The 25,349-nt window shown below is 41.6% G+C and overlaps 2 protein-coding genes across 2 annotated transcripts in view; one reads left to right on the forward strand and one right to left on the reverse strand.

Annotated features, from left to right (window-relative positions):
* Positions 1–6,814, forward strand: part of LOC139370739 (solute carrier family 41 member 1-like) — a 30,457-nt gene extending 23,643 nt beyond the window's left edge. Inside the window, exons 12-14 of the mRNA XM_071110406.1 lie at positions 1,229–3,735; positions 3,817–4,547; positions 6,119–6,814. Coding sequence (XP_070966507.1) covers positions 1,229–1,411 — 183 coding nt within the window. The 3' untranslated portion in view covers positions 1,412–3,735; positions 3,817–4,547; positions 6,119–6,814. The remainder of the gene's footprint in view (positions 1–1,228; positions 3,736–3,816; positions 4,548–6,118) is intronic.
* Positions 6,815–9,298: 2,484 nt separating this feature from the next.
* The window catches only part of LOC139370741 (carbohydrate sulfotransferase 11-like), a 28,798-nt gene continuing 12,747 nt past the window's right edge, over positions 9,299–25,349 (reverse strand). Inside the window, exons 2-3 of the mRNA XM_071110409.1 lie at positions 21,755–21,837; positions 9,299–12,480 (exon numbers count right to left, since the gene is read on the reverse strand). Coding sequence (XP_070966510.1) covers positions 11,632–12,480; positions 21,755–21,837 — 932 coding nt within the window. The 3' untranslated portion in view covers positions 9,299–11,631. The remainder of the gene's footprint in view (positions 12,481–21,754; positions 21,838–25,349) is intronic.

A 25,349-nucleotide genomic window follows, 5' to 3' on the forward strand; every position in this document is an offset into this window, starting at 1 on the left:
ATTAAGAATTGTTGACTTGCATAAAGCTGGAAAGGGTTACAGAAGTATCTCTAAAAGTCTTGATGTTCATCAGTCCACGATAAGACAAACAGTCTATAAATGGAGAAAGTTCAGCACTGTTGCTACTCTCCCTAGGAGTGGCTGTCCTGCAAAGATGACTGCAAGAGCACAGCGCAGAATGCTCATTGAGGTTAAGAAGATTCCTAGAGTGTCAGCTAAAGACTTACAGAAATCTCTGGAGCATACTAACATCTCTGTTGACGAGTCTACGATACACGATACGTAAAACACTAAACAAGAATGGTGTTCATGGGAGGACACCACGGAAGAAGTCACTGCTGTCCAAAAAAAACATTGCTGCACGTCTAAAGTTTTCAAAAGTACACCTGGATGTTCCACAGCGCCACTGGCAAAATATTCTGTGGACAGATGAAACTACAGTTGAGTTGTTTGGAAGGGACACACAACAATATGTATGGAGAAAAAAAGGCACAGCATACCAACATCAAAAGCTCATCCCAACTGTAAAGTATGGTGGAGGGAGCATCATGGTTTGGGGCTGCTTTGCTGACTCAGAGCCTGGAGAGCTTGCTATCATCGTTGGGAAAATGAATTCCTAAGTTTATCAAGACATTTTTCAGGAGAATGTTAGGATATATGTCTGCCAAAAAGTTGGGTGATGCAACAGGACAACGACCCAAAACACAGAAGTAAATCAACAACAGAATGGCTTCAACAGAAGATAATATGCCTTCTGGAGTGGCTCAGTCAGAGTCCTGACCTCAACCCATTAGAGATGCTGTGGCTAGACCTCAAGAGAGCAGTTCACACCAGACATCACAAGAATATTGCTGAACTGAAACAGTTTTGTCAAGAGGAATGGTCCATAATTCCTCCTGCCTGTTGTGCAGGTCTGATCCGCAACTACAGAAAACGTTTGGTTGAGGTTATTGCTGCCAAAGGAGGGTCAACTAGTTATTAAATCCAAGGGTTCACATCATTTTCCCACCCTACACTGTGAATGTTTACATGGTGTGTTCAATAAAGACATGAAAATGGTTTAATTGTTTGTGTGCTATTAGTGTAAGCAGACTGTGTTTGTCTATTGTTGTGACCTAGATGAAGATCAGATCAAATTTTATGACCAATTTATGCAGAAATCCAGGTATTTCCAAAGAGTTCACATACTTTGTCTTGCCACTGTAATGTGTTTATTGTTATTTCTCAGGTGGTGATTCTGCTGTACACGGCTGACCTGATGATGCGCTGGATGTGGCGGCGGGGGCTGGACCCGGACAACTACTCTATCCCGTACCTCACGGCTCTGGGGGACCTGTTGGGCACCGGCTTCCTGGCCCTGACATTCAGAGCCGTTCTATTGGGCATTTCCTCTGGGATGAAGGGGGTTTGAGAGAAGGGGCTAATCCATCAGCCTATTTCTGTCCAACATGGTCTTATTGAATATATTCAAATAGAGACATTTAGCTATTGTAGTTATATGTCAGTTATGCTGACGTATTATATGTTGTTCTGTTCATCCATAAGCAACTCTGTTCAGGTCATATTTAATTGATAATGCCAGAGAAGACAATGTTCAGAGGCTATATTGGCAGGGTTGTTGTTAGGCCCGAGACGAAATGCCAATATATCCTCCATACACTGGCTTCGAGAACATTATCACTTTTATACAACAGGTTACCAACATATTCATATAATGATTGACATATATGAATTAAAAACGTCATTTTCATGAATTTATTCATACCATTTCATCCTTCTACAAGATATAATCCCGACATAAATCTAGGGTTACTATCCAAGCCGTTCTATCGGTTCGATTGCCAGAGACGCGACCCAGTCGTTCGTTCTAAATGTTCCACTGCCATACTGACTGGCAACGTTCTTATTCCTTGCTTGCTAGCTAGCCAATTAGTGCTAACTTCCAGTCAAGTCAAGAAGTGCAGCCAGAACAACAGCAAAGTAGTTGCATTTGTATTTGTTTAAGCTGTTTTCAAAATACATTTATTTGGATACATCCATAAATGAGCTAATGAGGTACGATTTTGCCTGGCATAGAAATGTGCTCACTCGTCAGGCCACTGTTGTTCAGAGGAGCTAGCCAACAACACAGCTAACACAATCACTTCAAACTGAAGCTGGAAAGCCTGAAAACTAGCTGCACTTGGTTTCGTTTGACCTTGTTTCAATTTACATTTATTTGTATATAACCATAAAAATTATGCCAGCTGATTCATTATTTCGACTGGCTAAGACACGCTTCCCATCTTGTCCCGTTCATTACTAAATCAAATCAAATTTTATTGGTCAGATACACATGGTTAGTAGATGTTAATGCGAGTATAGCGAAATGCTTGTGCTTCTAGTTCCGACAATGCAGTAATAACCAATGAGTAATCTAACCTAACAATTACAAAACTACTACCTTATACACACAAGTGTAAAGGGATAAAGAATATGTACATAAAGATATATGAATGAGTGATGGTACAGAACGGCATAGACAAGATGCAGTAGATGGTATCGAGTACAGTATATACATATGAGATGAGTAATGTAGGGTATGTAAACAAAGTGGCATAGTTTAAAGTGGCTAGTGATACATGTATTACATAAAGATGCAGTAGATGATATAGAGTACAGTATATACATATACATGAGTAATGTATGGTATGTAAACATTATATTAAGTAGCTTTGTTTAAAGTGGCTAGTGATATTTTTCCATCAATTTCCATTATTAAAGTGGCTGGAGTTGAGTCAGTGTGTTGGCAGCAGCCACTCAATGTTAGTGGTGGCTGTTTAACAGTCTGATGGCCTTGAGATTAGAAGCTGTTTTTCAGTCTCTCGGTCCCTGCTTTGATGCACCTGTACTGACCTCGCCTTCTGGATGATAGCGGGGTGAACAGGCAGTGGCTCGGGTGGTTGTTGTCCTTGATGATCTTTATGGCCTTCCTGTGACATCGGGTGGTGTAGGTGTCCTGGAGGGCAGGTAGTTTGTCCCCGGTGATGCGTTGTGCAGACCTCACTACCCTCTGGAGAGCCTTACGGTTGTGGGTGGAGCAGTTGCAGTACCAGGCGGTGATACAGCCCGACAGGATGCTCTCGATTGTGCATCTGTAGATGTTTGTGAGTGCTTTTGGTGACAAGCCGGATTTCTTCAGCCTCCTGAGGTTGAAGAGGCGCTGCTGCGCCTTCTTCACGACGCTGTCTGTGTGGGTGGATAAATTCAGTTTGTCCGTGATGTGTACGCCGAGGAACTTAAAACTTACTACCCTCTCCACTACTGTCCCGTCGATGTGGATAGGGGGGTGCTCCCTCTGCTGTTTCCTGAAGTCCACAATCATCTCCTTTGTTTTGTTGAGGTTATTTTCCTGACACCACACTCCGAGGGCCCTCACCTCCTCCCTGTAGGCCGTCTCGTCGTTGTTGGTAATCAAGCCTACCACTGTAGTGTCGTCCGCAAACTTGATGATTGAGTTGGCTATTTGGGTGGGTCTAGGGTATCAGGTAGGGTGGAGGTGATATGGTCCTTGACTAGTCTTTCAAAGCACTTCATGATGACAGAAGTGAGTGCTACGTTCATTACTATGGGACAGCTGAAGATCAAATTTGAATATTGAAACAATGTTGCAAATGTCGAAGAGACAGACAGGATACAAATCTCCGCTATTGAAAACGAAATGTTAGTCTAAAAGAAACATGAGAATGTCTAAATGCTTTTTATAGTTGAGATCAAGTTTATAAATTGCTTGGCTGGGGTTGATGAGACAATGGATTGCGCAGTCAGATGGAACAGAGTAAATAGACATTTTAACTTTTAATAGATTTAGCCGGTGGTAACTTGTGGAATAGACACCGGCTGGAATGCTGTTTTAACCAATCAGCATTCAGGATTAGACCTACCCGTTGTATAAACAACTGTATGCAAGTGGCTGGATTTAAGAAGTGAGGGAGAAAAGATTCAACAACATAGCTTACCGACAACCACCAAGCTTGACTTCACATAGTCTTTAGTCTCCGATAACGAATGAATGCTGCTGGACCTCCCAAGTGTCTAGCGATCTATAAGCCAGTGCATCACTACAGATCCTGGTTCAATCCCAGGCTGTGTCACAGCCGGCCACGACCGGGAGACCCATGAGGCAGTACACAATTGGCCCAGGATCGTCCAGGTTAGGGGAGGGTTTGGCCGGCCGAGTTGTCCTTGTCCCATTACGCTCTAGCGCAATGCATGCTGACGCGTTCTCCAGGTGTTTCCTCCGACACATTGGTATGGTTGGCTTCTGGGTTAAGCAAGCATTGTGTCAAGAAGCAGTGCGGCTTGGCAGGTTCGTGTTTCGGAGGACGCACGGATCTCGACCTTCACCTCTCCCGAGTCAGTACGGCAGTTGCAGTGATGGGAAAAGACGATGGAGAAAAATGGGTAAAAAAAGGTGTATTTTTTTTATGCTGCTAAGGGAGTACCTGTATACTGTAGCTCGATGTGCTTTGAGCACCCAATAACCATACTGAACTGTTGAAGTGCTCGTACAGTGCCTTGCGAAAGTATTCGGCCCCCTTGAACTTTGCGACCTTTTGCCACATTTCAGGCTTCAAACATAAAGATATAAAACTGTATTTTTTTGTGAAGAATCAACAACAAGTGGGACACAATCATGAAGTGGAACGACATTTATTGGATATTTCAAACTTTTTTAACAAATCGGGCGTACTTTGTAGCGCCACCTTTTGCTGCGATTACAGCTGTAAGTCGCTTGGGGTATGTCTCTATCAGTTTTGCACATCGAGAGACTGACAATTTTTCCCATTCCTCCTTGCAAAACAGCTCGAGCTCAGTGAGGTTGGATGGAGAGCATTTGTGAACAGCAGTTTTCAGTTCTTTCCACAGATTCTCGATTGGATTCAGGTCTGGACTTTGACTTGGCCATTCTAACACCTGGATATGTTTATTTTTGAACCATTCCATTGTAGATTTTGCTTTATGTTTTGGATCATTGTCTTGTTGGAAGACAAATCTCCGTCCCAGTCTCAGGTCTTTTGCAGACTCCATCAGGTTTTCTTCCAGAATGGTCCTGTATTTGGCTCCATCCATCTTCCCATCAATTTTAACCATCTTCCCTGTCCCTGCTGAAGAAAAGCAGGCCCTAACCATGATGCTGCAACCACCATGTTTGACAGTGGGGATGGTGTGTTCAGGGTGATGAGCTGTGTTGCTTTTACGCCAAACATAACGTTTTGCATTGTTGCCAAAAAGTTCAATTTTGGTTTCATCTGACCAGAGCACCTTCTTCCACATGTTTGGTGTGTCTCCCAGGTGGCTTGTGGCAAACTTTAAACAACACTTTTTATGGATATCTTTAAGAAATGGCTTTCTTCTTGCCACTCTTCCATAAAGGCCAGATTTGTGCAATATACGACTGATTGTTGTCCTATGGACAGAGTCTCCCACCTCAGCTGTAGATCTCTGCAGTTCATCCAGAGTGATCATGGGCCTCTTGGCTGCATCTCTGATCAGTCTTCTCCTTGTATGAGCTGAAAGTTTAGAGGGACGGCCAGGTCTTGGTAGATTTGCAGTGGTCTGATACTCCTTCCATTTCAATATTATCGCTTGCACAGTGCTCCTTGGGATGTTTAAAGCTTGGGAAATCTTTTTGTATCCAAATCCGGCTTTAAACTTCTTCACAACAGTATCTTGGTGTGTTCCTTGTTCTTCATGATGCTCTCTGTGCTTTTGACGGACCTCTGAGACTATCACAGTGCAGGTGCATTTATACGGAGACTTGATTACACACAGGTGGATTGTATTTATCATCATTAGTCATTTAGGTCAACATTGGATCATTCAGAGATCCTTACTGAACTTCTGGATAGAGTTTGCTGCACTGAAAGTAAAGGGGCTGAATACTTTTGCACGCCCAATTTTTCAGTTTTTGATTTGTTAAAAAAGTTTGAAATATCCAATAAATGTCGTTCCACTTCATGATTGTGTCCCACTTGTTGTTGATTCTTCACAAAAAAATAGTTTTATATCTTTATGTTTGAAGCCTGAAATGTGGCAAAAGGTCGCAAAGTTCAAGGGGGCCGAATACTTTCGCAAGGCACTGTAAATGCTTCATAGTAAACTGGCAAATGCAATGTACTGAAGCAATAATGTTGTCTGTACTTGTTTTGTTGACTGTCTATACATTTATACTCATGCTCAAAAATGGTCACAACTGCACTCTCTGGATGTACACAATATTAATCAATAGATGACATAGGGTGTATCCAGTGTCACAATTTCAATGATCAAGCACTGCTATTTTCATTTGTGCCTTCAACCCATTACTGTACAAGCTAGAGGAGTCATGTATTTTTTATGACATCAGCAATGTTGCTTATTAGTCAGTTAGTCTGCCACATTTAATTGGTTTAAAAATTAATGTTTGTATCAATGTATCTAAGACATACCACTGCTTGACATTGTTCACATTTCACAATGATAATTTTTTTGTGCATAAAATAAGTGTTATGATTTCTCTTCAAATAAATCGTCCCTGTTAAATAAATGAATACGCACTTTTAAAAACAGGCTTAAATCATATTAGCTGTTCTGCATTGAACATGACAATATGACTTCCATAAAATATATAAATTGTATAGAATCGTATTTTAAATTGTACAGGACCCATTATGACTTAGTATGTATGCTAATAACTCATCTGACTAGATCATACCTAGAGTAGGTTATTTTAGTTACACAATTACTTTGTTTCAATGTGTTCCTTTGTTGGAATAAAACCATTCACATGCAATGACTGTCTTCCATTTTATGACCCCACTTATATTACAGGACAATCAATACCTCATGTGATTTTACAAAACAGATTTTTTTTAAAACGACCTCACCACTAACACTCAAATGCGCGTCTTTGTGGCAGCCCTGTATTTCAACACCACGGCACACAGTGCATGTTGGGAAATAACTACTAAACTATCTCCATGTTTGAGTGGTGCGCAAAATCACTGATCTTCAAATCACCTTGCGTTCCAAACAATTACATCCTAAGTGATGTAGATGAGCAAATCGGTGCAAAAAGAGCATTGCTCAGGCCCATCCTCTGCAACACGGGGCGGAGCTCGTCAGTCTCCACCAGACCAGAATCTGCCCAGGGGATATACTGTAAATACCTGTGCTGAACACAGTTATCCCAATAGTTATTTCACACCATACGGTAAAATGCCAGTTACAACGGTGCAAATTTCCTAAAGCAATGCCTGTGCCTTTGCTGTAGGTATAGAACCGTGTCGGGGTCAAGGTTCGTGGCTCTCAGCTGTGTGTGGAGCACATACAGTACACATACTGTAGAAGAATACACAAACAGCACTCTTATAAAAAAAATTGTTATTCAGCTGTCCCCATATGAGAAACCCTTTTGGTTCCATGGAAAACACTATGGAAATGATTCTACATGGAACCCAAAAGTGTTCTACCTGGGTTATTCAAAGGGTTCTCCTATGGGGACAACTGAAGAACCCTTTTAGGTTGTAGATAGCACCCTTTTTTTCTGAGAGTATAGAGGAGCCTTGTTGACCTTGTGTCAGAGAACATGACAGGTATCCAGATTGAGTGAAACCTTTGACAAATGGCGAGACCTTTGCTTAAAGTATAACTGACAGCATTTTAGCAACATGAAATCTCATTCAAATCTGTTCATACACACCCCCAGGAAGAATATGACCCTTTAAAAAATATATATATAATCTGACAAGCAAGCACTTAGATATGGTTTTCATAAGTTCTTAGAATGGAATTACATATACATATATACATATGAGCTACAATTTAAAGAATGAACACTAGATAAACCCTCAAACTTGTTTAGCTAGTTGCCTGTCAAAATTGCACTAATAAATAATGGGGAATTGTAGCCTACTTGTCCTTCTGCAGCAGCTTGCCTACCAATGCATGAATTATTGTCCCAACCAAGCACCCAAGCTAACTGGCTAAAGTTGGCTCACTTGCTAGCTAACTACTTCCAGACACAAATTAATGCCTCACTCTGACCATTTTACTCGCCGTAGCACAGCTGGTTAAGCTGTTAACATGTTATCTAACGCGTTCATGACTAACAATTATATGTTTTGCCTAAGTTTACTGACACCGGTCATATCTAGCGAGTGTTGAGCATTCGTAAATTCAGCAGTTATTCTGCACTCTGGCACACAGACGAGAGTGCTCTGAAATCGGAGTAGATAGCCAGAGTGAATTTGCGAATACATGAGGTATGCTAACTGGATAACAGTATTTAAAGTTCTTGCTAGCTAACCAAATGACACTTGCATCCCTAACTGTATATAGCCACCGAAAAACGACACGAGGGGAAAAGGTCAGTCACTCACCTACTCCTTCAATTACATTACATAACACCCTCCTAGCATCTATATAGCTTATGTTAGGCTCCGTGTTTTTAGCTTGGTACATAAATAGAAATCAGTCAATTGAAATAAATTCATTAGGTCCTAATCTATGGATTTCACATGACTGGGAATACAGATACATCTGTTGGTCACAGATACCTCAAAAAAAGGTAGGTCCGTGGATCAGAAAACCAGTCAGTATCTGGTGTGACCAACATTTGCCACAGGCAGCGCGACACATAGAGTTGATCAGGATGTTGATTGTGGCCTATGGAATGTTGTCCCACTCCTCTTCAATGGCTGTGCAAAGTTGCTAGATGTTGGCGGGAACTGGAACCCGCTGTCGTACACGTCGATCCAGAGCATGCCAAACATGTCTGGTGAGTATGCAGACCATGGAAGAACTGGGACATTTTCAGCTTCCAATAATTGTGTATAGATCCTGGGGCCATGCATTACCATACTGAAACATGAGGTGATGGCGGCGGCTGAATGGCACGACAATGGTCCTCAGTATCTGAGGCCGATTGGATATACTGCCAAATTCTCTAAAACGACGTTAGAGGCGGCTTATGGTAGAGAAATGAACATTCAATTATCTGGCAACAGCTCTGGTGGACATTCCTGCAGTCAGCATGTCAATTGCACGCTCCCTCAAAACTTGAGACATCTGTGGCATTGTGTTGTGTGACAAAACTGCACAGTTTAGTGGCCTTTTATTGTCCCCATCACAAGGTGCACCTGTGTAATGATCATGCTATTTAATCAGCTTCTTGATATGCCACACCTGTCAGATGGATGGCTTATCTTGGCAAAGAAGAAATGCTCACTTACAGTGATGTAAACAAATGTGTGCACAAAATTTGAGAGAAATAATATTTTTGTGTGTTTCTAAAATTTCTGGGATCTTTTATTTCAGCTCATGAAACATGGGACCAACACTTTACAAGTTGCGTTGATATTTTTGTTCAATGGACATGAAACAATTCAACAACTTAAAGTCTATCGCTATCAAATTGACTGGGGCTGTTGTTGAACTGACAACAAGAGATTTGCTGAACCCAGTCAATTTGACAACAAAAGCCAGTCTGTCTTTTGTTGACCATTAAGAGGGCTGCACCATTAGAATGCAATTTTATGTGGGCCGAATAAAACATTTGGTGGAAAAAATATTGTGAAACACTATCATTCCACTACTACTGTTGTAGATACAGTATATAAAGGCCATTTTCTGAAATTACAATGCAAAAATATTACATATATCGCCTTTAAAATGACATATTTATTACATATTTATATATATGTTTCTTTACCTTGAAAGCAGTTTATAGACAAGGAGTCCACACCTTGGGTTTGTTAAACTACCCACTGCCAACAAATGTAATTTCTATGTACTATCCCTTGTCTTAAGGCCTTCCCACACCGTACTTTGGATTCAGTCTTTTACAATTATTACATGTCACACTGTGCGATGTGACCAAATTAAAATATTGATATCAACCTGGCCAGATTATAGATTTTCTTCAGTTCTGTCATCACATTTTGTGACTGCCTTGCGAGGCTACGTCAACAGACGTAGGCTACGTCAACTGCGATGTAGGCTACATCAACTGGGCGTGTCAAGCATGGCGTCAAAAGAACAACAACAAGCTGTTGCTGTGATGTTGGCGGTATTTTGTCTCGAGAAACCCAAGAAAAGAAAAGGGGTATGGACCCGTTTATGGCTGGGAACGAGGGCAGTATGGGCATGCCAGCATGGCGTCATTGGCAGTGGATCGGCTCGTAACACCGGGATCGGCTCGTAACACCAGCCACACTATACGATGAAGGCATAAAAAATTGGACACTGACAGAACTTGACAAAGCCTACAACCGCACGTAGTGGTACTTAATTGGCAGACCTAGGCCCTGTCATACTGAACGAGCCAAGACCTCCGACAATCATTTACGACCTAAGAATTTGCCTACGACGTGGACATTTAGTCTGGGACGGCAAAATCGTGGCATAAGATGGCTAAAATCGGGCCTTTAGGTATACTTTATCAAACAGGGTTCCAAGCCTCCAGGGGTGTCACTGTTGATGCTAGCACAATTGTGTAGACATGAAGACTGGTAATAATAATGACTATCGTGACAGCTCATCTTTCAGAACATTGGACACAAATCAGCTTGATTTTACCTCAATATTTCAAACATTCACACAATTCCACATATCCACACATAGTAAATTCCACATATTGCACAGCTGGATTCTTATCCTTGATGTTGACCGGTCCACCAGCATTCCAGACAGGGACACACAAAAACAGCAGTGTTTATGTGTTTATTTGAATATGTCTGAAGTTATGGTAGATATTCGAAATGTCTCCGTGTGATCTAACATTGAGACGCAAATATCACAATGATAGTCAATGCCATGCTCTGTACACACCAGAGACACTCTCTACAGTACAAAGAAGACGCTGATGTCAGTCACATTTCCAAAGGATGTCATACACCTTTGAGTCATAAGGCCAACACTCAAAGGCACTAATATGAAGACTTTCAGCACCCCTGTGAGATAAATATTACTTTCAGACAGCTTGTGTTCCTCTTAGTCTGACTGTAGAATGGAACATTGTTGGTGACAATAGAAACTTTGAAAGAAAAAAACAAGGTTTGTTGGTGGTGTCATAGAGTTTGGTCATTTTGAGTTAATGTGCACTATACTGTAGGTGCATTTTACACATACAAAGGCAACAGTTCAATCTCCAGTGGCTCATTGTTACAGTACAACATAATTTGCCTAGTTTAGTCAACTTCTCCATCTTGAGAAAGTGTCCATTTCCTGTTGTGAGGACATCTCATCTTAAAGCCACTCTTACCTTTGATAAGAAAGATATCTTTAGTTAGTTGCTTAGAGTTCACCAGGTTAGGTCTCTCAGTAACAAGTGTTATTGTGCTTTGGAGAGTCCCGGGATCCATGTTAAAATTGTCTGTAACAATTATCTTGAGCCCTCTGTCATAGGTTATACAAATGTTGTTATAAAGCAACAGCTGCTAAAAGTCATACAAACAGATGATATCAGCTGTCTGATATTTGACTACTTCAAGCTGCCACGACACAAGCAATAAGCTAGTGGGGACTGGGCACAACTTCATGCTTACAACTGCATTACCTAGTCTTTATGACAGACGGTTCAAACAAAGCCTACTCCTAAGAAAAGTTACTTCATCGAAACTTCAGGTACTCCGGCGTGGAGTAGTTGAACAGCAGGAAGTCCATGTGGTATAGGTTGTACAGCTTATTCTGGTAGAAGGGGCTGATGCTGTGGAAGAACTGGGCAGCCATGTCTCCCGTAGTCCTGGTGCTCTTGGCTGAGGTGGGGAAGGTCACCTGGCCCTTCACCCCGGCCAGCTGCAGCACGTAGCGGGAGTCCTGCTCCAGCGTCTCGTACTTTCCCACCACATCATAGTGGATGAGGCAGGGGTGGCACAGCGTGTGCACCCGCTCCCAGTGCTCGTTGAAGGGCTCCTCACGCTGCGTGGCTGGGTCCACCAGGTAGTACACAAATTCCTCAAAGGAGACGTCGTCACCCCGCTCCAGCGCCTCGGCCTGCGGGTCAGGCCGATGCTGGCGGATGATCTTGGTGCCATAGCGCTTGTGGAAAGCTGTGTTGTAGCTCCGTGTGAACTTGTTGCGGTAGGCCGAGACGAGCCGCTCAAAAGGCTCGCGCACAAACACAAACTTCAGGTAGGAGCGCAGTCGCTGGTTGATCTGGGAGGTGGAGTACTCAGAGAGGGTGCGTAAGTTGCCCGGCACATGGGCCTCATTGGCGGGAATGGCGAGGGGGTCGCGGTGGGGGCCAGCGGCGCCTGTCAGGACCATGAGAACTCGTTTCCAGTTGGTGCAGGCCACCTTGGGCACGTAGCAGTAGAGCAGGCCATGCAGGTCGTCCACAATGATGTGCTTGAGGTCCTCAGGGATGAGGACGCGGCGCTTGCGCGTGTACGAGCGGCAGGCGTCTTCCAGCAGCTCCCGCCGACCCTGGTGGGTCACCTGCACTGCCGACTGCTCCAGCTACAGGAGAAGAGAGGAGAGGATACAGTGAGTATTCCAGGTAGTGACATACAAAAAATCAGCTTGAATTTGTCTGAAGTTCTGGTAGATGTCTCGTGTTGTTTGATCACAGTTTGTTTTCTTGAGGTGAGTAGAAAGTGAGATGGTTATGGCTGGGGGATACTTTATATCCATGTTACTGAACTCATTGGCATATTTCAACAGGTTAACACAGGAAGTTTCAACACTCATCAGTTTGCAGAATGGGAGACAAGAAACTGGTCTACACAATAGGAAAAAAAATATATTTAATGAGGCTGAACACAAGGCTGGACAATCTACGAAGGGTTCTGGCCCCACAACAACCCCTAGCCCAAACACACTTCAAGTACATCCAAAATAATTGGATAGGTATAAGCAATGTTGTTGTAGTGCCACCTTGCCCGTATCTTTATTAATCAACAAAAGTATAATAACACCCTTGCCTTTCTCGAACTAACAACTTGCACTTGTATTTTCTTAGTAGCACTGGCTTTGCAGATAGTACGTACATTTCTCCTCAATAAACTATGACATGTGGTCGTCTTACCTACATATCTTAAGATGGATGCACTAACTGTAAGTCACTCTGGATAAGAATGTACGCTAAATGACTAAAATGTCAAATGTAAAAATGAAGGGGAAAGGGGAGACCTAGTCAGTTGCACAACTGAATGCATTCAACCAAAATGTGTCTTCTGCATTTAACCCAACCCCTCTGAATCAGAGAGGCTAGATGGATTGAATTGTTTACATATTGCTTATACCCATCCAATTCTTTCAGATTTACACAAATGCCTTATAGGGGCTAGGGGTTGTTTCTGTATGGGGCCATTTTCAACCCGAATATGAGGGGAAAAAAACACCCTTTCAAAAGTAAGGCTTGGACCTCCTCAGTCTATTGACATTAGGAAGTTACTTGCAGGGGCAGAAACGCTCCTCGCATTCCAACGTCACTTCATATAATTCATTCTACACCTTGTCCTTACCCGCACAGAAAATTCATTCTGAAAAGGAGTTCGCTACGTGCTTATGTAATAGTATAAATGCCTGGGAGATTAACCGTAATAGGCATAATCTGTCCAAGAATGGAGCTAATCTCCAGAAAATTCTCAATTTTCTGGAGATTAGCTGAGAGGTAGAAAATAAGATGAAAATGTGTGCATTAGGGAATCTGCAACCGAGACGAGTATGTTCGTGCTGAATGACTCTGAATTACATCTTCTCTAAATTATCTTATTGTTTGTCAAACTTAAGACTTGATAGTTGAGTTTTGATAGTTGAGTTTTAATGACCCATTTCTCTCCCATGTACACACACACTGTAGCTGGATGTCATAATCAAATTTACTGTAAATCTCTCCCATCGACACACCGTCAATACCAACACTACTGGTCAACCAGTTCAACTTGGCTTCCTTCCTGTACAAAACCTGTATTTACTCCTTCCATTTACTCAGCCAAATGCAGAGGCTCTCAGTTTGTGTCTGTGTCTGGTGGCATATGTGGTCCTCTGAGCTGGTTTGAGAAGACACTGTTTACACTGAAAGCTCAAGGACACACTCAAGCAGGCTATAACGATGCCAACTCTGAGCCTTCACTCATTGTGTAGCTGGGAAGTTATATCTCCCTATAAAACACAATTTTGTCAAGCAGAAGTTATCAAGTAAAACATCAAGTAAAAACTATCACTTTATCTTTTGGTACCAGGTAAGCAATTACTTATCAATGTCATTCATTATCAATAACAGTGTAAAGACTATCTTATATGACAATCTTGAGTGGAATTAGTGGAGCAATATGTATTTGTATGGTACATACTCTTACCTTGTCGGCTACAACTGACCTCAAGTAGATTCAATGGGTTCCTCGTATACCGAACACGCAAACCACACCCTCCCCGTTGCATGTGCAAGTGTTGCAAAATACATTTACACATATATATTATTCAACCATTTCACCCACACCGCTCATGCGCGTGAACGAGCATCTGCATAGCCAAGCGCTAAAATACAACCTGGTTCTATTTGACACACATGACGCGCTGCAAGTCCCGCCTCTCCCATCTTCTCATTGATTTTCAGGAGCATAAAACCCCACATGGATGAACAATTAATCATAGATAACTTACTAAAAACATAATCTGGAGGTCATGTGAATTAAAGATTTTAATTGCCTATTTCAAAGTCATGCCCCCCCCCATCCTTGAATTGTCCTAAATAAGTCTATTCAACACACTGTCATTGTTCGAATTTCGATATCACAAACAGAGTTTGTGTTACAAACAGTTTTAGGAGGACATGTCATTGCCCTGTATTTTTTTGATACCTTAAGTGGTCTTAAAATTAGAGAGGGCTTAGACTAGGTTTAGACTCTAGAGGGTTTAATAATCGGAGTAGATTGACACCGATGAAGTGTGCATCAGTCATGTTGGTGTCGGCAGTAGAGAGTAGAGAGAGTTACGCCACTGCTGCACAACATGCTGGTGCTCTATTGTTCATTAGGGGATATGTTTTCTTGGTCTTGGATACACAGAGTGATAGCAATACAGAACCTTCCCTTTATTCTATGGTTCTTCCCTTCTCTTCTTCTTTCTGGGAAACATGTTCTGGTTTAGAGATTGGCACTGGCAGCTCTTTCATCTCTATCTCTACTTGTTAACAATTTCTACTAGTTAGTTTTTGCTACCATGTGGATTGCTTGAGCCGGCTAACTAAGGAGTGTTAATTCACCTGTTTCCATACATGTTTCATTTTAAAACATGTATCTTACAAAGGAGTTGTTTAATCTAACTGCTTAACTATTTATCTGTATTTGTTTTTTTTTTACTCATTTTATCCTAATCTTTACAGGAAAACACAATGGGCACTATCTGATGTGTGGAGACATTTCACTGCAGCTAATGAAGGAAAAGCTGTGTACATTTCCAAATACTGTGCCAAATCATATGTGAAGAATGCAACAAAGATGCAGAATCATCTGGCCAAGTGCATAAAGTTACCTCAGCGCTCACAACAAGCAACCTCTGACAAAAGTCCCTCTACTTCTATTCGAGGTGAACATTATTAATCAGACACTGAGTTTTTGAACTCGTTTTTTTCTAATCTTTATCGATAGCAACAGCTCATGGTCCTCCTGGAATCAGAAGTTTTTTTTGACTCAATGGAGGAACGTAGTCAGAGAAGTGCTGATGAATGTCTTGCTCGAGCTGTGTATGCAACTGGTTCACCTCTGATGCTCACAGGCAATGTGTATTGGAAGAGATTTCTGAATGTTCTTCACCCAGCATACACCCCTCTAACCAGACATGCTTTATCTAATAATTTTCTGGATGCAGAGTTCAACAGAGTTCAAGTGAAGGTCAAGCAAATCATAGAGAAATCAGACTGTATTGCAATCATCTCTGATGGGTGGTCGAATGTTCATGGGCAAGGAATAATCAACTAAATAATCTCCACTAGAGGTCGACTGATTATGATTTTTCAACGCTGATACTGATACTGATTATTGGCGGACCAAAAAAAGCAAATACCGATTAATCAGGTGATTTTTATATATATATTTGTAATGATGACAATTACAACAATACTGAATGAACAATGAACACTTTTATTTTAACTTAATATAATACATCAATAAAATCCATTTAGTCTCAAATAAATAATGAAACATGTTCAATTTGGTTTAAATAATGCAAAAACAAAGTGTTGGAGAAGAAAGTAAAAGTGCAATATGTGCCATGTAAAAAAGCTAACGTTTAAGTTCCTTGCTCAGAACATGAGAACATATGAAAGCTGGTGGTTCTTTTAAAATGAGTCTTCAATATTCCCAGGTAAGAAGTTTTAGGTTGTAGTTATTATAGGACTATTTCTCTCTATACCATTTGTATTTCATATACCTTTGACTATTGGATGTTCTAACGGGTACTTTAGTATTGCCAGCCTAATCTCGGGAGTTGATAGGCTTGAAGTCATAAACAGATGAGCTGAAGGCCGTCATCAATGACCTTGGAGCACAGAAGGTATTTGCACTGGTGACAGACAATGCTGGGAACATGAAGGCTACTTGGTCTAAAGTGGACGAGTTCTACCCTCACATCACACCCGTTGGCTGTGCTGCTCATGCATTGAATCTGCTCCTCAAGGACATCATGGAACTGAAAACTATGGATAGACTCTACAAGAGTACCAAGGAAATGGTTAGGTATGTGAAGGGTCATCAAGTTATAGCAGCAACTTACCTCACCAAGCAAACTGAGCAGAATAAGAGCACCACTTTGAAGCGGCCCAGCAACACCCGTTGGGGTGGTGTTGTCATCATATTTGACAGTCTCCTGGATGGGAAGGAGTCTCTCCAATAAATGGTCATATCACAGTCTGCCGATATGGACAGCCCCATCAAGAGGATCCTCATGGATGATGTATTTTGGGAGAGAGTAGTAAGCAGCCTGAAACCTATAGCAGTGGCCATTGCACGGATTGAGAGAGACAATGCCGTCCTGTCTGATGTTCAGACTCTGCTTGCAGATGTAAGAGAAGAAATCCGTACTGCCCTGCCCACTACACTATTGCTCCATGCAGAGGAAACTATAGTTATGAAATACATCAAAAAGCGTGAAGACTTCTGCCTGAAGCCCATACATGCTACAGCGTACATGTTGGACCCCAAGTGTGCTGGCAAGAGCATCCTGCCTGGTGCAGAGATCAACAAGGCCTATGGTGTCATCACTACCGTGTCTCGCCACCTTGGCCTGGATGAGGGCAAGGTTCTTGGCATTCTGGTGAAGTACACTTCCAAGCAAGGGCTTTGGGATGGAGATGCAATATGGCAGTCGTGCCAACATATCTCATCAGCCACCTGGTGGAAGGGACTTTGTGGATCTGAGGCTCTTTCCCCTGTTGCCTTCATCATCCTTCAAATCCCACCAACATCAGCCGCCTCAGAGCGCAACTGTTCCTTGTTTGGGAACACACACACCAAAGCATGCAACAGGCTGACCAATACAAGGGTTGAAAAATTGGTGGCCATCTGGGCAAATTTGAGGCTTTTTGAGCCTGACAACAAGCCATCCTCAACAAGGTTGTAAAGTGACAGTGAAGATGAGGCCTCAGAGGAGGACAGTTGGACATTGAGGAGGTCCAGGAAGAAGACATGGAAGCCTGAGAGGAAGACAACCAAAGCTTTAGTTTCTAGACTATCATTTTACGTATGTATGTTGAAAATGTTTTTGGGAGATGCGATGGATCATTGGAAATCATTCAATATTCCCTTTCTTTTGTTGTTCAGTGAAATCATCCCATGTGAAGAGTCAACTCATTTAATTAAAGTTTAATTCATAACAATTTGTTTTGTTTTTTTTCTATTGGAAGGATTGAATCATTTGCAATTATGTCAACTTATGATAAGGTCAAATGTTTATGTTTCTGTCTCTATATGATATGGTAAGTATATTCAATGCTAGAAACATCTACATTTAAATGGTATTAATATTAATTTGCATATATTTCCATTAATTCCTGTTAATTCCCACGGAAAGTGTCCAAACCCTAGTCAGGAGTTTGTTTTTCAGTTGAGCCGTGGCAAGTAAGCTTCACGTTATCTCCAACATGAGCAGATTTTACATTGGGGACCAAAACGACTAGTTCTACATCCTGTCAAATGTTGTTATTGCAGATACACTCATAGTAGCCCAGCTGAGGTAATGGTGAGAGAGAGGTCTCCATTCTGGAGTTTAACCCTGTTTTCAAAGCCCTCGACCTGGGGTGAAAATCCTGTTGATCAACTAGCCACCATCTTCTGGTGCATTGGTAAAATAACAACTCAATATTTATCTCCCAGGACCAATAAATTAGCAATAGAGGCTAGATAAATGTCTGAATATTTCATGTGTGTTTGACATGACCCGCAATTAATATAGTTGGTTCACAGTTGGTTTAAATATTTTTACCTGCGAGTCATGATCGCGTCTGGTATGGATGAACAAAATCTAAATGCTTGCGATGGCGCATGCGTACGTGCATGGCCAGTGTAGTCAGCATATAAGGGTAACGTAAGCATGCAAGGTCAACTCTCCATGCTTTGTTAAACCTTTGCTTAAGTTAAATTTCCAGTATAAAGTAATTACACCCTTTCGTGTTCCAAAACTAAAGTTAGACAAATCAGAATAATATTTGTTAAAATCTTCCACCAGTTTTGCTTGCTGCCTGCATAAACTCAAACACATTTCCTCAAAGTATAGCAAGAGCACAGAGTTCCACTTTGGACAAGCTAAGTGCAAAATAACAAAAAGAAAACTGCAAGCGATTATAAGTAAATCATGTCTCAAGCAGTTCTGTCATTTGGCATGAGCCTCAGACTACCCTCCCTGTAGGATTTAATTGGCAACAGCCAAGCTAATTTCTCTCACATTCTCTCCAAGTCTTAGTTCTGGAACAGTCCCTACGTAATGTCATACTGTATAATATACCACAACCTGTACATACAAACACATCCCGGGAACTATGTATGTTTTTTACATTACAATTACCCTGGAGTAATGCCCATGTAATGTAAAATGTTGCCATAAGGTTTTAGCGAACCTTGTGTTGATGAAAAGTAATTGCAGAGAGTTCCAGGCCACAGGTTATCTTTTTGCCTCTGCTGACACCAGAATGTCAAACCGTCATAGTGACACACTGTATAGATGTTTGTTTAGAAGAAGAATGTCATGAGGTATTTAAGTAGCCTATAAAGTACAACTCTATAGGCTACTTATTAGGGATTCATATTTTCCCGTTTACCAGGAATAATTGCTACTAACAGAGAGAGTCCGGGGAAATACCGCAAAAATACCCACTTAAAGAATTACCCACTTAAAGAGTTTAAAACCAAGATATGGTCACTATGCCAGGGTTAAGAGGGGCGCTGCACCGGCTTGGTTGTGCCACTATGTAAAGATTTCAGCGCAAATTAAACAGATATTTTAGTAATGTTATAGTAACATAAATTCTGAGCGTTATCATGTTCCTCAATTAATTCATCGCATTTCAGCGGTAGGCTATCTCGACACAGAGGCCCCCAGGACGCACCCCGAATAAAGCGTTGTAGAATCAAACACAGTTTGCAACGGCAGTCAAACAAAAGTCAAACGACCAAAGTTGCTACGTTTGCTAGGTAACCTCCTTCAACGAATGTCAGAATATCTCCTCTATTTGGCAAAATCAAGTTGATGATTATACAGCTTACAGATCAGCTCATGAATAACCGTGAGCTGAAGAGTGGGAAAAGTTGAAATGTCAAGATAAAAATAGCCATATCCACTCTCATTCCGTTTGTTGATCACACCTTCTCTACCGAATGGGCAGCAAGTACGAGACAGCGCAGAGAAGCAGGGGAAATGTTATAACGGTATTTTGACAGCCATAGGCGATTACAGAATAAAGTTAGGAATTTTCATGAGGGACAGGACCCAGGATTTGGGGTTTCAGTGGGATAGGGACTGGATAGGAAAATAGCTTAGGCTGTAGGACAGGAGAAGTTAGAATTCCCCCTCATGAATTGTTAACAGACAGAGATGCCTATGTAGTGAATTGTGCAGATTCAATTTGTGACTGTCTGAAGAGTCCCAATGACAGCTCAAAGAGGCACACGTTATTTTATAGGCCATACTGTAGGGGTTTATTGTAGGGCTTATAAACTGCATTCTGGTGTGTGTGCAGTACTGCAGGATTCTCTATTTTGGTTAGGTCAGGGTGTGACTAGGTTGGGTACTCTAGTTTGTATATTTCTATGTTGGCCTGGTATGGTTCCCAATCAGAGGCAGCTGTCTTTCGTTAGCTGGACGTTTCGTTACTCTTTATTTTGTTTTGTTGCTGGTTCACTTTAATAAATATGATGAGCACTTTCCACGCTGCACCTTAGTCCAATCCTTCAAACAACGAATGTAACAGTGTGCTTTGAATTTATGGTGACTTTGTGTGAAGTAAATACACTAGGTTTAAGGCTTCCATGCGACAACCTGTTTGGATAAGGTGTCATTTTATTTTTTTGCTAATCTGCTGCTGCGCATGTCGTGTATTTTGTAGTATTGCAGAAGTGCAACATTGGAGACATTTTTTTTGTAATTTCCCAGATCTTGTCATTCAATTTTTTCAGGAAATGTGAAGAGTGTTCCTGGGACAGTCCTGGGATCCCAGTTACCCATGTTAATCACTAAACTATTTATAGGGAACTTTATACTGCACTCTGCACTTTATACTATCACTGTCTGGACTTTTTTTCAACAGTGGTATGACAAGTCAAAAGAGGGAGGGAGAGAGAGAGGGGGAGATTGTAACTTTGCTAGCATCTATGTCAGTTATTTTATTTTGAACAAGATGGTTTTATGCCCACCACACCTGAGAAGCAGGCAAAAATAACTGTGTGAATTCCCTTTGCATTTATAATTAATATTTTTTCATCCTAAGCATCTAAAATAATTGTATTTTGCTAACCAATGTCTGACTGCAGTCTGGAATCGCCAAGTCAGGGCTAGGAATGAATCATCTTCAAATCATCTTCTGCGGCAAAATTTTACGCAGACGTTTGAACTTTTGTCTGATGAGTAACTTCAGAAGAGCTGTACTAGACAGTAAACAAACCTCAAAAAAAAGGTCAAGGGTCGCACCTGTGTCAATCACTGACTGTCACCGGTATCTACAGCAGACAGTTTCAAAGGCTTAAGATGTACAGATTTCAAGACACCCGACCCTTGTAGCTTAAGGTACATCTGTAGTGCAATGTGGGCTTAATAGTTATGATTTAATCTAAATCTGCTTTTACAGATAAACCATTCACATCAGAGATGGAATGAAACATGAAACAGATGCCGCATATATTAATTTGAGATTTCGGCTGTCCGGACACACACAAAATGTTTTCATGAGGTAAGTTAAAGTTCAGGACCCGAAGTCTACAACCCTTCGCGGTGATACAGTAGGTCAACAGTAGGGGTGGGAAATATGGACGGGATTCTTCAATTAAGCGTTTGCTGTCATTCAACGAGAGAGCGCAGCAGCAGCAGAATTAAATGTCAGCTTTCCTCAACCAATAAGGTTAACACTCTCACATTATACAGAACTTTCAACAAGTAAACAGCAAAGGCTCCGAATATTTAAAAAATGCACCTTGAAAAACTCACAAAACAAGACCAAAACAAGTTCAGTGGTCATCAACATTCATGTAGCTATAAATTCATCAGCCAATGATGTGAAGGCTACCTGGTGGTGGGCGGGACTTACCTGGTCACTGTCATAGAGCATCTGGAGTGGACTTCTCCCTGACATTCCCTGGCCGCTGCTCCTCCCACTGCCCTGTGCTGAGGCTGAGAAAACACACACAGGTACACACATCTAGGTCAGTACAGGCAGATTACCTATAGTACACCCTCAAGACCGCTAGCCATCTCTGCTGCATTCTAAATTGGTATCCACACACTCCATGTTATGCCATTGTGGCAAATCATCAGGTATGGCAAGTTATTACTGAACTTTCAATCTGAATGCAAATTTCATGTTTGTTTAATGTTGAGCCCAATGCTTGATAAGCGACCACTCTGACACAGCCTAGTTGAAACTAGGGCAAAATGTATTTTACGTCCGTGCCATAGTTTAGTTAGTGTTCGTGAAAATGTGCAACTTCGTAAAAAAGGGCAAGAGAGATAATCATTGAATCATGTTAAATGTAAAGGTATGAATGTAACCACAATCAGAGACTTTAATATAGCCTAATAGAAAGTCACAAATATAGTTGAGTCATTGGGAGACCAGAAAGATAAACTCACCCATGTGTAATTTAATACATACTGTACACACTACTACACACCTGAGCGTCATTAAACACTAACAAACAGGTGCGCACACCCAAACTACAGGTTGTCATAGAAGCACACAGAGAAAAGAGAGGGTATTTTATGTCAAACCAGGCCTCAAAAAGGACTGTGCATCCATTCAGACTACTGTATCTTTTATTGTAGCTCTCTCCTAAACATACAAGGCAGCAACACTACTGAAAACAGCACTCCTTTATGGGAGCAGAGGAGGAGGAGGTGGAAGGAAGTATGAGGCGAAAAAGGGTGAAAATTTGCTTGCAATCATAGAAAACCAAGAGAGCAGATGGAGGATAAACAGCGGTAGGAAGCCTCTGGGACTACTTTAGAGTTACTTTAAGAAACATGACGTGGCATTTAGATTGTTGTTGTATAGGCTGTTGTTGTGGTAGCCTCTGTTTCGTATGCTGTGGCTCATGCGATGTTCTATAAAAACAAAATGGTTGGCGGTGCAAGCATGCAATTTACTGTGTTTGGTAAAAAAAAAAATCACATTTGTCAGACAGTGTGGGTTGACAAGAAACCTTCACATCGGAATTGAGAGAGACAAAGAGTCACAGACATGGTCTCTCGAGACAGGGGAGGGTTGGGGAGGGTGCAGCCAGACAGGGCATGGCTGAGATAATTGTCTGTGTTTCAGTGCCATCAAGCACGTCTTCAGAAATCCGACATCATCAATGGCACCAATGTATTCCTTAATGTTACTGTACAAGAATGGAGCATTCACCTACTGAGAATAATTTGCTTAAAACTTAAATGAATTAGCAAGACTTCCAGTAGCTAATTAAAAAACTAAATATGACTGGGATTGAACATAAAGGTATGAAAAGGATAAAACAAACTGATGTGTCACTCTGACCAAATGAGTGGAACACACACTGCAACCCACACTAAGGAGAACAGGACCAACTTAGCCACCATACAGTACACCAGTCTGGTGGAAAGATTTAGACTGGAGAGACTACAACTGGTGGCATACAGTCTTCCTATGCACCCAACTGTCCTCTGACCCAACCACCGTAGTTTGGTCTAAAATTGTCACGTCTACTCCCGCTACGGCACTCAACGTCACCAGTCTACTAACCGCCGGGCCTGGCAACCCATCATTACGCTCACCTGGCAACCATCATTACACACACACCTGCGCCCCATCATGAGGCACACCTGGACATTATTACTACCTGATTACTTCCCTTTTATCTATCACTCCGTTGTATCACCCATTAGGTAGTATTGTTTCCGGTTTTCATGTTTAGACGCTACTCCTGTTTTTGTATTCAGTTCATGTTCGTTCCTATTAAACTCACAGGCTGCACCTGCTTTCTGACTCCCTGCGTCTCCTTCACAAAAATGTAACATTCTCGTACAAGTCACTACTGTTGGGTTCTGAGAATATGAAATACACGTATTCATGTCACTGAGGAAGAGAGGGTAATGTATAATGGTTTACATTATGTCAGGATATGTTATTGTTAGACATCAGGGATCCTATGGGAGGGATCCTCTGGGAGAAGAGACACAGTCTGGTACCAATCACCATGACATCCTTGAGTTGGGGAGGAGTGAGGAATTTGGGGTAGAGGTCAATGGAAGTGAGGAAGAACAGATATCACAAAGGTTCTGTCTAGCAACAGAGATGCGTTGTCTGTTCAGATGTGTAGGAGGAGACTCAGCCTAGGAGGAAGGGTTAAATATCAGTTCTTCTGTGAAAATGTCTTTGTCTAATGCAGCTGTATTGATCCTCTGGGAAGAATAAACTTGGGTTAAGCTTTCATAGTGTCCGTTGAGTTTTACCCACCGGGCACAGGCATCATTTCAACGTCTAGTTTTGTTTTACATTCGGTTTAGTTGTCAACTAACGTGAATTCAACAACAAAAATGACCACGTGATTGGATTTAGGTTAAATGTTGTGTGAAATAAAGACGAAATTCCCTTACGTTGATGACTTTTTTCCAAACCCAATCAGTACCACATGAATTCAACATCACATACATTTTTGTTGTTGTTCAAATGACCTGGAAACAATGTTTATTAAACCAGTTTTGACCCAGCGGGTAGTGCTTGATTCAACCAGTTTGTGCAGTCTACTCACTACACACCAGAGATCCCTCAGCGCATGACTTCAAGAGGACATCAACATTCAGAAAATATGTTTATACAGTCATCCCGTATGTTTCTATATGTTCAGCTCTTTTGGCAAACGCAAGACAGTGTTTATGTTAAGTTTAAGGACATTGCAAACAGCTGAAGCACATACTGTAACCATGCCATAACATTTTCAGGAAACACTTCTCTTCTAGCAGTGTAAAGGCCAACTGGTGTGTTCTTAGTCCTTGCATCAAGACATTGAAAAAAGGTATAGGGCTACATATACACAGATGACATTTTACACAGTCATTCCCAGCTCGTAAGACCTGTCCACCTGCTTTCAGTATGCCCGATTTGAATATATTATCCCCTGCTTTAACGACCTCCGCTGTTCAAGTCAATATGACTGGTACTAACTCAGCCCTGTTAAGGCCGTAAAAGCAGTCAGTCTCTGTCCAGTTCAAAGAGAAAGAGAGGGCCTCTTCTGACAGTGGTCCGACATGTTTCAACTCTCGAGTAAAGCTATACGGAGGCACTTCTCAAACCTGTCAAAAGGAATTGAGGAGACTTTCTACCTGCGAAGTAACGACCGTCATAAATGTGTATCACTGTATACATTTGTATTGCCTGAATTTTCTTATTCCACTTTACAATTGACTGCAAAACTTGAGATGTGATTTTACGGCATAAAAGACCAGCTGAGACATGCAGTGTTTGACACTTGGCAAACTAGCATTTTCGATATTTTGTCAGTTTTTCTTTACCGGGAGAATTCACAATTCATATTCTTTAATGGAAGAGAACTGGTTTAAGACTTGGCATCACAATTTTAAGTGGCATCTGTGTGTTGACCCAACGTTAGCCTCGATTTCAGGAGTATGGGAGTATGGTAAGGTGAGACTAACCCAAAGCCAATTAC

The sequence above is a fragment of the Oncorhynchus clarkii genome, chromosome 17, assembly GCF_045791955.1.
Source record: "Oncorhynchus clarkii lewisi isolate Uvic-CL-2024 chromosome 17, UVic_Ocla_1.0, whole genome shotgun sequence".
NCBI classification, from domain to species: domain Eukaryota; kingdom Metazoa; phylum Chordata; class Actinopteri; order Salmoniformes; family Salmonidae; genus Oncorhynchus; species Oncorhynchus clarkii.